The 14,012-nt window shown below is 40.4% G+C and overlaps 1 protein-coding gene across 5 annotated transcripts in view; it reads right to left on the minus strand.

Moving 5' to 3' along the window:
• UVRAG (UV radiation resistance associated) overlaps positions 1 to 14,012 on the minus strand; it is a 329,716-nt gene that overhangs the window by 24,095 nt on the left and 291,609 nt on the right. For all 5 annotated transcript variants that reach the window (XM_003910437.5, XM_031653097.1, XM_021926331.2 and 2 more), the window contains one exon: positions 3,792 to 3,883. In XM_003910437.5, coding sequence (XP_003910486.4) covers positions 3,792 to 3,883 — 92 coding nt within the window. The remainder of the gene's footprint in view (positions 1 to 3,791; positions 3,884 to 14,012) is intronic.

The following is a 14,012-nucleotide window of genomic DNA, read 5'->3' on the forward strand; positions in this document are numbered from 1 at the left end:
AGAGTGGACCGAGGCAGGACAAGAGGGAAATCAGGGAGACAAACTGCACTGGTGCAGCTGTTTGGGGAAGAAAAGGTGGTGGCTTGGACTGGAGTGGTAATAGCAGAGATGGGAAGTGAACAGATTGTGTATTTTGCAGTTAGTGATGACAGGGCTTGCTGATGAATAAGATTAGCTCCGATGTGAGTGAAGAAAAGAAGGGGATCAAGGATGATTCCCCGGTTTGAGCAACTGGGTAGACAGGGTCCCATTAGCTGAGAGGAATTGTGCTGGTGGAAGGAGGGTTTTAGCTGTGTTGAGGCTGAGATGCTTGTAATACTCCCAGGGGCAGAGTCAAGTAGGCCCCTGGCTATCCAGAGTGTGCAGGAGAGGCTTACGCTGAAAACAAAACTTTGGGAGTCATAAGCATATATGGCTTTCAAAGCGATGGGAATGGGTGAGAACACTTAAGAAGGGGGTAGAGAGGAGACAGAGGAGGACAGAAAAAAAGAGAAGAGAGTAGAGAGAGAAAAAGGGAAGAGGGCCTAAGATGGGGCCATGGAGAAACTAGAAGCAGGAAAGCCAGGAGAGGGCAGCCCTGTGGAAGACAACAAGGAAGAGTGTTTCAGGAAGGCAGGAACGGCCAGCAAGGCCAGGTGACATTGAACAGGGTAAGGATGAAAAGTGACCTTTGGGTTTGGGCCTATGTTTAGAATTCAGTAGGCACCAAGCTAGATAAAAGGAATTTCAGCATACTCATAGAACTAAAAATCAGACTGGAGCGAGTAAACGAGGAATTGGAAAAACAGAACAGAGACAGACCTGTAAGCATTGTAGAAATTAAATCAGTAGTTAAAAATCTACACTCTCCCCAGCAACAAACAAAAAACACTAGTTTTTTTCTAGGTTGTACCATACCTTTAAGACAGAGATATTTCCTCCTATCTGTTCTAGAGAATAGAAAAGAAAGTAAAGATCCTCAGTTTATTTTATGAAGCTCTTATAACCTCATCATGTTTGGTCAATTCGAACCAAAATAAGACAAGGATTTTATGTGAAAGAAAAACTGTAGGCCAGTCTCATTTCAGTTTGCAGATGGAGACATTCTAAAATAATAGCCAAGGAACCCAATAATGTAGGAAAAAATAACACATCATGACCAGGAGGCAAAGATGGTTTAACATTAGAAAAATGTAGTGTTACCTCAATAGATTCAGAATAAACATGGTAAAATTCAAAATACACACATTCATGATTAAAAAACAACTCTTAGTAAGCTAAGAATAGAAAAATTATTCCTTTTGCTAATGCAGGATATCTACCCAAATCTACAATAAATATAATACTTAATGGTGAAAAATTAGAAGCATTCTCTTTGAAGTCAGAAGACAAGGATATCCACTATCACTGCTCCTTTTCTGTAATAAAACGTAGTAAGACAAGAAAAATAATGAAGTTATAAAAATAGAAACAATACCATTATTCACTGAAAATATGATTGTATACACAAAAAATTCAAGAGAATCGAAACAAACTACTGTAACTGCTAGCAAGGTTGCCAGAACACACTCTCAAAATACTAAAAATCAGTGCTATTCCTGTATACCAGCCACAAAATGTTAACTATTATAATAAAAAAATTTACAACAGCAACCAAAACTATAAGCTAATATGACTAAGTACATCTAATAAAAGATGCATAGACCCTTATGTAGAAAATTATAAACTTCACGGAGGTATGTTTAAAAAAAGCAAGCGATGTAACATGTTCATAGTTAGGAAGACCCAATGTCATAAAGCTGTGAAATCACTCAAAGACTCAAGTCAAGAAAAGCAAAGAGTTTTGAAGAAGAGCCTTACGTAGGAGCTTTTCTCTAACAGATACCAAGAAAGCTGGAGGTATTTTCCTTTTCCCTTCCTATGAAGGAACATGGCTTAGGAGTTAACACTTTTGGCTCTCTCCATCCTCTCACTCTCTCAGAGGAGGCCGGTCTTTTCTGATTGGTGAATTTAGAGGGCAAAATAGCAACTGGGTATTCTTGGCTCAGCCCTATCTGGGCTCCTGCAGAGAAGCCACCTGATCACTGCCTGCCAATTAGTTAAGGGTCTGCCTCTCTAGGGAAAGCCTGTGGCTCTCCAGTTTACATTGTGATTATGAGGATAAGTTTAATTTTGAGTGACATCTTTGCAAGCCCATTTTATTACAGATCGAAAGCCCCATTTTCCAAGCAGCTTTATCAGTAGTAAAATGGACATTTTGATTTTTATTTCATCCTCAAATCTCAACAAGACTTTTAGAAATTACATCTTACAATAATTAAAAATGTGATACTAATCGATGGCTAGCCAAATAAAGCAACAGAACAGACTAGGGAGCCTGGAAATGGGTCTCTATGGATAAGTGAACTTGGTTTACAAAAGAGATGCCATTATCATCAGTGGAGAAAAGACAGACACTTCAGTAAATGGTACAGGGACAACCTGCTATCCTGCACTGAGCAAGATTCATTGAGTGTAATTAATTAGCGTTGTAGGTTGCCAATTTTCTCATTATTTTAGGTTATTTACCATTGTGTTAGAAAACCTCTTCATGAATTCTATGCCTTGTTTCCAACTGGACCACAAATCTCTTGGGGACAGGGCTTGAGCCTTCTTGTTTCCCTCCAGAGCGCCTATCACAGAACTTCACACAGAGACAAGCTACATAAATGCCTGCTAGCTCACTTTCATTATTCTTACTACTTTACATTAAAACTTAATTCCTCTCTCATATTCCTGAAGGCATCCGGGTCCATATCAACACCAAGCTTTAATAATTATTTTGATGTTTTGAGTGGAATTCTTTAAACAGTTGTGTATTTGCTTAACAACAGTTGTGTATTTGAGTCCTATCTAAGACCAGACATCTGAAACTTGCCGTTTTGAAAATCAAAGTAAAGACCAATCACAGTTTTTTAAAAAAATTTTTCTGAAGGCACATCAGCAGAGGAAATCAAATTTCAGAGAGGTAGAATTTCAAATCCACACAGCAGATGATGGGAAAAATACCTGGAATCAGAAGCTAGTGCTGCCCCCAGCAGGCTAACTCTACAAGGCTGCTTTCCAGTCACGTGATTTTGTAAGTTACTGCCCACTACCCAAGGATTCAAACGTCAAGAATTACTAAATGGATACAGCCAACAGCTTTCCATTTAGGTCAAGTGTATGAATCTAGTATCTTCTTTTTACCAGACTTCCCCTCTCCCCTTCTCTTTTTAAAAGGTCCAGGTCTATCCTGATGGAGCACTTTCAGCAGCAGCTTGCCCTCACGGTTCAACAGGTACTGACAAATACAAGAAACATTTCAGAATGTACCTACTGGTCTCACACTAAGTCCTGACCCCCTGACCTATTCCTTATCTGCTTTCTTCCTTTAATGCTCACAGTCATGGATCCTGATGCTCATTCCATAATCAGGCCCTTCACCTGTTCTTTGGAAAGGTCCAAGGGGCTCTGGGTCTCCCTTACCATGAATCATACTGGCTGTCTTTCAGTTTGTCTCAGCAATGCCCTCAAGGGCTCCTTGCTCAGCCACCTTCCCAAAGTTCCAGCAGTATCCTCTTGGCCCCTCCTCCCTCCAAGAGGGCTACATCCTCCTTAGCCAGACGGGAGCTTAGATCTCCCCAAGTGTGATGGTGCCTTTCATTTTCCTCCGATATCTCATCACAGAAGAAAACTCAGATGCAGGTGTGGAGCAATGTGGAAGTCAGAAAAGATTTTCCGGATCATTATCCACATTACAGTTTCTGGTTATCAGAGATAAAGGTACTCACCACCTGACCATTAGTCCATGCTCCATGAAGTTTTTCAGGTTGGGAAGGGTTTGTCGCAAGTCTGGAGTCCCCAGTCCATGTTGGTATCTTAGCTGTGAAGGTGAAAAAACAGAATTAAAGATATTTTGGCAGATTATAAGCTTCAGAAAAATGAACCACTAAACAAGTTATTTTTTTTGAACTCTAAAAGAGGAAATGTATATGTATGATACTATTATCAGCCTCACAGTACTGTCCACTTACTGGGTATTTGACATATAGATAAGCATGTGTATGAATATGCACAACCACTTAAATTACGATGGTATTTAAGGTAGCCTCTTCATCTACTTACTGTTCTCTTGCCCCCTAAACTTAGAGAAGACTAAGAGTGACCAACTGTGAATCAGGATATTTCAAAGACCCCTGTATCTAGCCTTCTTTTCTACCCCCAGACCGTGGTAGGGTTTGCTAACACCAATTTCAGGGACATATACCAGAAAACCAGTGTTTCTTTTTAGATATTGCCAGCTTCCCTTCAGCCCCTCTCTTTTGTATAAACAAGGGTAAAGACCATCTTGTATTCATCTCTGACTCCAATAGTGCCTGGCATAGTGCTGGTACTTAGTCAATGCTTATTAAGCAAATAAACTGCAACTCACTTTTGACAGAGGCTGTGCTCTGTATTTCTCTTGAGTCTCTAACGTTCCTCTTTGTCCAGATCAGAGCACACAGCTGGAGAGGTGGTATAGGGAAACTGCTGGCTTATGGGCGAGATCTGCCCTTTGTTTATTTCTGCTAGAGGCCAATTTTCTAAAATTAAGTGTCTTTCTGAGTGCTTTGGATAACTTGCTAATGGTTTTCATCTGTCTGCTCTTCACTTCTTAAACTGTGTCTCCGAATATCACCATTTGCTTCCCTAACTGACCATAACGGAGAGCCGAAGTAAGTGGATGTGCATATTCACACCCATGCTCATCCACACATCAAACACACAGTAAGTGGACAACACAGTTCTGCAAAATGTGTTTTTCAAATGACATATTACACATGAAGAAAGTTTATAGACTTTATAAAATGTATGTCAGTGTACAAATGTGAAGAGGCATCAGTCTTAAAGTTTAACTCTTTTAGCACTTAAATTTAAGAGTGGCTAAGTCAAACTTTTAAATATATCCCTCTTTTAAAAAAGAAAACCACAAATCATGTGAATAGAAAGCAGGCCTTCAGAGTTAGACAACAGGGGGTATAAAAAAACACCTACTAAAAACAGTAAGTTTTCTTTTGTTTGACTCTAGTATTCAACTGATTTTTCTCTGCTTGAGTGATACTTAGAGAGAAAGAGTTCACTCTCACTGATTCTGGGCTTTTTAAGAAAAACCTCTAAACCTAACTGGGTCTCCTGAATGGTCTGAATGAATACACACACAAAGTAAGGAGGTAGAAACATACTACGTTAAAACTAAAAGGTATCTTGAATATTATTTCAGCTAATCCTTTTCTTTTGCAGATGGGAAAACTGAAGCCCAGAAAGGGGAAGTAAATTATCCAGGGCCACATGGTTCAATGGCAAAGATATTATCAGCCAGGGCCTGCTTTTCACAAACCATACTACTCTCTACCATCTATCCCAAAGTCTGAGAAGAAAACTGGTAACAATACTTGAGAAAGCAGAAGGAAAACGGTTTTTTCCTTTTTCAAACTCAGCTTGGTGACCTAAATCACCTCCTGAGATTTGCTGACCTTGAATCATAAGATCTACCCCCATATTAAATGACATCATTTCTTATATTAATATAAATGCATTTTTCCATACATTGATAAAAGCAAAATGGCTGATATCCCAACATGACATTCCTGAATTCATTGTTTCAATAAGAAGTGAAATTGTTTACACATGGCATGGAAATTTTACCTGTGATTCATAGTGAAAAATATTAAACATCAAGGGAAAAAGAAAACCATACTGAAATAACACTAAGCTATGTGTCTCCCAGTGAGTACACAGACAATTGCCTGCCCCAGGTTCCACAGTGGAAGATGGGTGTGGAACTGTTTTCAGAGAACACAGTGAAAATTTCTCTCTAAGTCTGATTTTAACCAAAAAAAGAAAAATGTGGGAATTTCAAGCCTGCGTCTGGGTCTTAACTCTCCATTTGCTGCATAGCACTACTTTTTTAAAAATCATAAAATCTTTGAATTTTATAACTAAAAGAGACCCTGGAGATCATCTTTCCAACCTTCTTCCTCTTATAAATGAAGAAACTAAGGCCCAGGAAGACAAGAGCATCCTGCCCAAAGTTACAAGGATGATAAGGGACAAAGCCAAGGCTAGAACCTCTTAATAACAGCTCCAAAATCTACCATATTACCCTTTTAATTTTCCACCTAGAGAACTCAAAAATAAATGCATACATAACACATACATTATTATTAATAAAGTATAAGTACGGTTTAAGAAGTCTAAACCACTGTAAGATTTATAATGAAAAAAAAAAAGTTCTCTGCTCCACTATCTACCCCAAACTCTGAGAACACCTTTTAGCTGTCTCTTCACCTTCATATTTCTAATATGCTCATATTAAGATTTTTTATTCTCCGTTCTCCTCCAGTTGGAGACATCATCTACTACGCTCCCACCATGAAAGATGAGAATTTAGCACTCTAACACCACTTTGCCCTCACACAAACATTTTTTCCCCTTTCCCGTACGTTATCTACTGGCTTTTTCTGAAAGAGTATGAGAACTTGACTCTACTCTCCCACACATAGTTCCCTTCCTCATCTTCTCAATGCATTCAATATCACATTTTAAATTACATCAACATTTAGTGTTTACCTCATTATACCTACATAAATACTGTTTGCTGCTGAGCTATGTAATGTATTATTCCTTTCTTGCACTTGTTTGTTTCACTGGAAGTGGTAACTGCCATTTTTTCTACCAGTTGAGTTTTTCTATGTACTTGTCACTAGAAACTCCCCAAACTCTGACAAAAATCTTAAAACTGGTCAGGCGTGGTGGCTCACACCTGTAATCCCAGCACTTTGGGGAGCCGAGGTGGGTGGAGTTTCAGACCAGTCTGGGCAACATGGTGAAACTCTCTCTCTACCAAAAATACAAAAAATTATCCGGGCATGGTGGTGCATCCCTGGGGTTCCAGCTACTCAGGAGGCTGAGGTGGGAGGATTGCTTGAACCTGGGAGGTTGAGGCTGCAGTGAGCTGAGATTGTGCCACTGCACTCTAGCCTGGGTGATAAGAGTGAGACCCTGTCTCAAAAAAATTAAAACAAAACAAAACAAAAAAAAACCCTTAAAATTCTTCTCAATCTAACTAAGCACACCATAAAATTGATCAAGTCCATTTTGTTCTTAGAGATGTATTTCCTGAAGCCTCCTCTCTCTGCTTCAGCCTGAATTGGCTGCTAGCTAGGCCTGCTGCATTATCTTCCTATAAGCTTCTTTAGCCATCATGCTGGAAATTTTGTTTACTTTTCTCCTGTGCTGAAGCTGTTATTTCCTAGATTGTCTTTTTTCTTGATCTACTGCCTCATCTTGGTGGACTGTATCCTATATTATCTTTCTGGAAAGGATAGCATGGGAGGTTCACTTTTATGACACCCTGAATATTTCAAAATATAACTATTCCATTCTTACACTTGAATAATAGTTTGCCTAGGTATAGATTTCAAGGCTGCAAATACTTTTTCTTAGGTAGTTCCAAAGTATTTCTTTACTGCCATTTAGAAACCTGTTAAAATTCTGGTTCCTGATCTTTTGAATGTAAGCTGGTTCTTCTCTCTGGAAGCTTTAGGACTTTCTTCTTTAACCTTAGTATTCTGAAATTTCGTAGTGATAAGCCTTCATTTAGGTCTTTCATTCATCATTTTCAGTCTGTTTTCATTCCCTGGGCCGAGCACTTACTACATCCTTTCAATATGAATACTTTCATTGCCTAATTCTGATCATTTTCTTCTATTATTATTATTTTGTCTCCTCCTTCTTCATTTTACCCTCTGGATTTTTTTTTTCACTTTATTTTAGACTTTTTTTTTTTTTTTAAATATTAGACGCTTTCCTTTAATATCTAGTAATCTTTGGCTGTTAGTTTATCTTTACAAGTGAGACTGTGAGACTCTAAAAAGCTGCGAAGGAAGTCTGCCTTGGCAGTACTTGACTGGCTGTGGGGGAAGGGTTCACTGTAGAATGAGTGGATGGAAATCCAGTCTTTCCACAGGGAAAGGTTAGTACTACAGTCCCAGTACCTCTCATTGCTGCCTGTTTTCTTCCCAGAAAGAATCCTTCAATCTTCTGTCTTGAGGCATAATCTGGATCTTATTTGGGGTGTAAAGTTGGAAAAGGTAGTTGGGGAACTCTGTGTCAGTATGTTACACTTTCACTTAATCACCTTTTGGTAAGGCACCTTCCTTCTTGTTCCCAGTGTATCAAGCAGTTTAGGTTCAGAGCTTCTTGGGCTCAATCTTTTTCAGCAAGTAAACCTTCATTTTCCTGCTAGGGCATGGGGGAACACAGTTATTGGCTGCAGAGAGTGGGAAAAATGAACTGGGAGTGTTACTTCTCTTTCTCTATAGACTGTCAACCTACCCTCCTATGTTTAGCTCTATATATTGTCCCTAAACTTCATGAGGTACTCGGTACCACCACATCCTTCTGGAGTCTGTGGTTTGGATTCTGTTGCTTCTTAAACGCTTCTGCCAAGTCAAGTTTATCACTCATTCGTTTACTTGCAATTTGCTAAATTTTCTTGGTCTTGTCTGTTCTTTTCATCCTTGTGAATTTAAAATTTTTAAATTATTTAACCTTATTATTAGCATTTTAGTAGAGAAGTGACATAAACATATTCAGGCGGGTAGACTGCTTGAGATGAGGCGTTCGAGACCAGCCTATCTAATACGGTGACACCCTGTCTCTACTAAACATACAAAAATTAGCCAGGTGTGGTGGCGTGCACCTCCCAGCTCCTCAGGAGGCTGAGGCATGAGAATCACTTGAACCTGGATAGTGGAGGTTGCAGTCAGCCGAGATTGTGCCACTGCACGCTAGCCTGGGCAACGGAGACTCTGTCTCCAAGCAGAGTCCCATATATACATATGGGATTTTATATATAAAAAACCAGCTTTTCATTATTGGCTAACAACTCTTCTGATCGCTTTTTACACAGTACTCACTACTCTGGCAGAAAGCTTTCTTAACTCCATGTCTCTAGGCATTCTATATCTCATATTTTATCTATTCTCAAACAACACAAGTTCCATTCTCCATTGAAAACTCTGATTACTCTAGGTAAGTCGGCATTTTACGCTTGACCCTAAACTCCTCCCTATGCCACTTTTCCATTTGTTCTTTTTGGAAAGCCTTAACTAACTAGATAGGTACTTGATAAATACTTGGTAATTAACAAGTTAAATACAGTTTAGGAAGAAATGAGAGGCAGCACGACACAGTAGAATAGGCTTAAATGCAGAAGAGCTGGGATTGAATACCAGTACTGTCACTTACTAGCTGACTTTAAATAAGTCACTTCTCTGAGATTCCATTTCCTTACATGTAAAATGGGGATGTTGCCTGCCTTGCAGAGCTGTTGCAAAGTTTAAAGAAGATGAAGTATATACACTGTCCAAAATAATATCTGGTACATCATAAGTGCTCAATATAAAATACCTGTTATCATTACTAACACACACGAACACATACATATATACATACACACACTCTCCGCATTATTATCGTCATAGTGTGTCTGGAATTGGTGGGTTCTTGGTCTCACTGACTCCAAGAATCAAGCCGTGGACCCTCGCGGTGAGTGTTACACTTCTTAAAGATGGTGTGTCTGAAGTTTGTTCCTTCAGACGTTCAGATGTGTCTGGAGCTTATAACTTCTGGTGGGTTCGTGGTTTCGCTGACAGGAGTGAAGCTGCAGACCTTTGCGGTGAGTGTTACAGCTCTTACAGGCAGCGCGTCTGGAGTTGTTCGTTCTTCTCTGTGGGTTTGTGGTCTAGCTAGCTTCGGGAGTGAAGCCGCAGACCTTCACAGTGAGTGTTACAGCTCTTAAGGACAGCGTGGACCCAAAGAGTTCAGCAGCAACATTTATTGCAAAAAGCAAAAGAACAAAGTTCCCACAAGGCAGAAACTAACCCCAGCGGATTCCCACGCCACCGCTAGCTCGGGCAGCCTGCTTTTATTCCCTTATCTGACCCCACCCACATCCTGCTGACTGGTCCATTTTACAGCAAGCTGATTGGTCTATTTTACAGAGCGCTGACTGGTCCGTTTTGACAGAGTGCTGATTGGTGTGTTTATAATCCCTGAGTTAGACACAGACTGCTGATTGGTGCATTTACAAGCCCTTAGCTAGACATAGAAGTTCTCCAAGTCCCCCCTAGACTCAGGAGCCCAGCTAGCTTCACCTAGTAGATCCTGCACTGGGTTGGCGGGTGGAGCTGCTTGCCAGTCCCGCGCCCTGCACCCGTACTCCGCAGCCCCTGGGCGGTTGATGAGACCAAGTGCCACGGAGCAGGGGGTGGCACTCGTCGGGGAGGCTCCGTCCAGGCCAGAGTTCACCCCCAGGGGCAGTTCTGGCATGGCGGGCTGCAGGTCCCAAGCCCTGCCTCGCGGGGAGGCAGCTGAGGCCAGGCAAGAACTCAAGCACACCACCGGTGGGCCGGCAATGCTGGGGGACCCGGCACACCCATCGCAGCTGTTAGCCCGGGTGGTAAACCCCTCACTGCCCTGGGCCAGCGGCGCCGGCCGGCCACTCCGTGTGCAGAGCCTGCCAAGTCGGCGCCCGCCGAACTCACGCTAGACTGTGAGCACCGCTCGCAGCCCCGGTTCCCGCCCGCACCTCTGCCTCCACACCTCCCCACAAGCAGAGGGAGCCAGCTCCGGCCTCGGCCAGCCCAGAGAGGGGCTCCCACAGTGCAGTGGCGGGTTGAAGGGCTCCTCAAGCACCGCCAAAGTGGACGCCAAGGTCTAGGAGGCGCTGACAGTGAGGGCTGCTAGCACATTGTCACCTCTCAATAGCATCTACCACTAGGCTGGGCATAAAGCCGGTGTTCAATAATGGCTTACCACTTTACTACTAAGAATGGGGGGCAGAAAAGGAAGAAGGAAAGAGTTACTTCAAATCAAAGGGAAAATCTTAAGTACACTGTTCAGTTTTTAAATGCTAATTTTCATTAAGCTTCTGACTGCATGCACTCCAGAGAAGCAGCAATAAACACACACAGGTGTCAATATCTTAAATAATTATATAGTGAAATGGAAAGACTGACACATGATGTGAGTGGTCAGGGGACCTGGTGAAAGACCCAGCTCTGCTATATGGTCACGCAAACTCCTTCCTTGCTTGGGCTAGTCAAATGATTTTCAAACTTTTTAAAATTCAATAATCTTCAACAAGTTAACTCCCTGGTAAGATATTAGTAAAAACAGAAAGGAAAAGAAGAAACCAGGTCAAGGAGGAAAGGATAAGGATAGGGAAAGGGGAGAAAGAACTACATTTGCTAAGTCTCTATACGTCCTATTCATTCATTCAACAAATATTTATTGTGTGTCCACTAGGCTAGGCAATGTGAATCAGCTCTCTGTCTTTGGAATGAGAGGCCTGGAATCACAGCCTATTCTCGCCAGATAATGTGTGTAACTTTGAGCAAGTTACATAACCAATCTATGCCTTGTCTATAAAACAGGACCAACAATATTTACCTCATAAGATACTTGTAAGAGTTAAATTAGAATTTTTATAGAGAATAGAAGTTCCTGAGGCCTGACTTTACAGCATAGTCATTAAAACTGCCGAGGTCTGAGAGTGCTAAGCTGAAGAGTTCAACTTTATCTTGCTGGTAAGTAGTAAGAACCTACTCCAGGGTTTTAAGCAAGAGAGTGAACGAGGGAAACAACTGCAAAGGCAGCTATGGACAGGCTAAAAGACTGAAGTACTCTTCTCTCTAAGAAATCTTATTTCAGGTTACGTCAACACCTGCCCTCACCAACTATTATCAATTCCACACTTCCCTAAACATTACGGCTCCTTTTGCTTTCATTTTTGATTGGGGAAGGCAGATGCCAAGAAAACCAGGCAAATATTGCTTTGGGTCTAACTGCCTCAAATTAGCCTCTGAAATAAACACCTTTTGTAACAACTTCCTACTCCACCACCACTACCAAAAGAGTCTAAGCAGTCTTTAAGTGGAATTTTGGTTTCAATTAGTTTGAATTTCAGCTTTACTTTGATTGATTTAGGACTCCATGAGGCAATCAAGATTTTGTTCAACTCTATGGCTAGTAAGTAACCAAGGTGAAAATTACACTTAGATAATACGTTAGATGGGAAGTGGGGAGAAACAATGTTCCGTGGTTTCCCTGGAAAAATTAACAAACTGTATTGTCTGGTAGCAAAAGATAATCCCTATGCTAAAAACAAAAAACCCAGGAAGATCTGGCTTTATAGTTACTGGAACAAGCTAAAAGAAAGAAAATCCAAGCAACGAGTACATTCAGACCACAACAGACAACTACAGCCATGTCAATTCTATGTTCTCTCTGTTTTCCTCTCATATACCCCCTTTTTGTATAAAAATATAGTATTTTTCCAAAGCCACATGCTGGTTTCTTCCACTTTGTGTTTAATCAAATAAGACAAATCAACTATGACGTTAGAGCTCTTGCAGTTGGAATTAACTAGTTCATGCAGCTTGATAAATGTTGCTCCATTGACGAGGGAAGACAACTTGCAGCTCTGGAGATCATATTTAAAATGTAGTGTGATTTTACTGCTAAGAAATAAATGCTGCATTCTTGCACCCAGTAAGCATCCTCCTATTGAGCCAAGAGGTTTAATTTAATATCAAAGTGCTCCATTTTATTTTTATTTTTTAAACACAATTTTTCCAGGCCAGGAAAGCCTCTGGGGATTCAGGAATCATTGTGTCATTTGGGTTTTGGCACAGGAGAAATGCAGTTCAGACAACACACACACATGTCCCCACCCTTCCAAACTGTATTCATCCACACAAAGCCACTTATTGCCTGACTTATTAGTTCCATATGTGGCTTGAGCTAAGCTGCATGATATGTTTGATACAAACCGTGTGTTATCGTGAGGGAATGTGGATTAATACAATGCTTCAAAAAAGGTTACTAAAAGATCAACACTTTCGTGATGGGATTACAATGAATTTGACTACAAAGAAATGGTCTGGAGGAACTAAAAATACGAAATGAAAAACGCACATATGCATCAAAGATTTAACTTTACAGATTTGCCTTATGTAGGCAAACATCTCTGTGGAACTAGTTACCAGTATTTCAATCCATTTTTAAGTACTACTAAGTTTCACTGACATGAAAACAACTAGATTATGCACTTGAAAAAAAAGAGTACCACCATGTCAAAAACAAAATCTGCCTTCCTAGAAGAAAATGCAACTCTTTCAAGATGTGGAAAAGCTACTTAAAGAATATTTAATATGAGCAATAATATTGTTTCTTACAGTGAGTCATTGCAATACATACCTCTAAGGAATAGTATAAAAACTCGATTATGGGCCTCTGGTTGCAAGAACAACCTAAGTACTTTTCCAATCCCATCTATAAACACATGCCAGTCTTTTCCAAAGTAGATACGTTATAACGTAAACATGGACACAGCTCAGGTCTACCATTGTGAGGACTGAAGCCTAGAAGTCAAAACTAGAAGCTTTAAAGTCTAGTAATTGAAAAAGCTTCTTTCATTTCTCCTTCCAGTCACACTATCAACTGCTTTCAGAATCATGGAATTAATACTAGAGCTGAATAGCACCTCTGAAGAAAGTGAGAGGTTAAATGGCCTAAGGTTGAACAGGTTGAATCCAGGGACCAGAATCCAAGTCTGACAAGTTCTACCCTTATAGGCTCTTTTCTTTATATATGTTGCTTTATTGTATTCATGAGGCATAGATTATAACTAAGTTAAATTTACCGTTATAAAGTCTGCCATATTAAAAATATTTCAATTAAGATGGTCCTTTGCTTCAGAATCTTACATTGACCAGAAAGCAACTAGAAGCACTATTAACCTCATGTGATTCTGGAGTCAACCTGTTAGTGTAGTCTCTGTCACTTCCAATCCTTGTGAGTTGCTAAGGAGGATTAGTAATGCATATTGCAAATAAACGAGCAAAGAAAAACTGCAAATTTGTCAAAAGCAGGTAAATCACGACCTTGGATGCAACTGCAATTAG

Source organism: Papio anubis, chromosome 12, assembly GCF_008728515.1.
Source record: "Papio anubis isolate 15944 chromosome 12, Panubis1.0, whole genome shotgun sequence".
Taxonomy (NCBI): domain Eukaryota; kingdom Metazoa; phylum Chordata; class Mammalia; order Primates; family Cercopithecidae; genus Papio; species Papio anubis.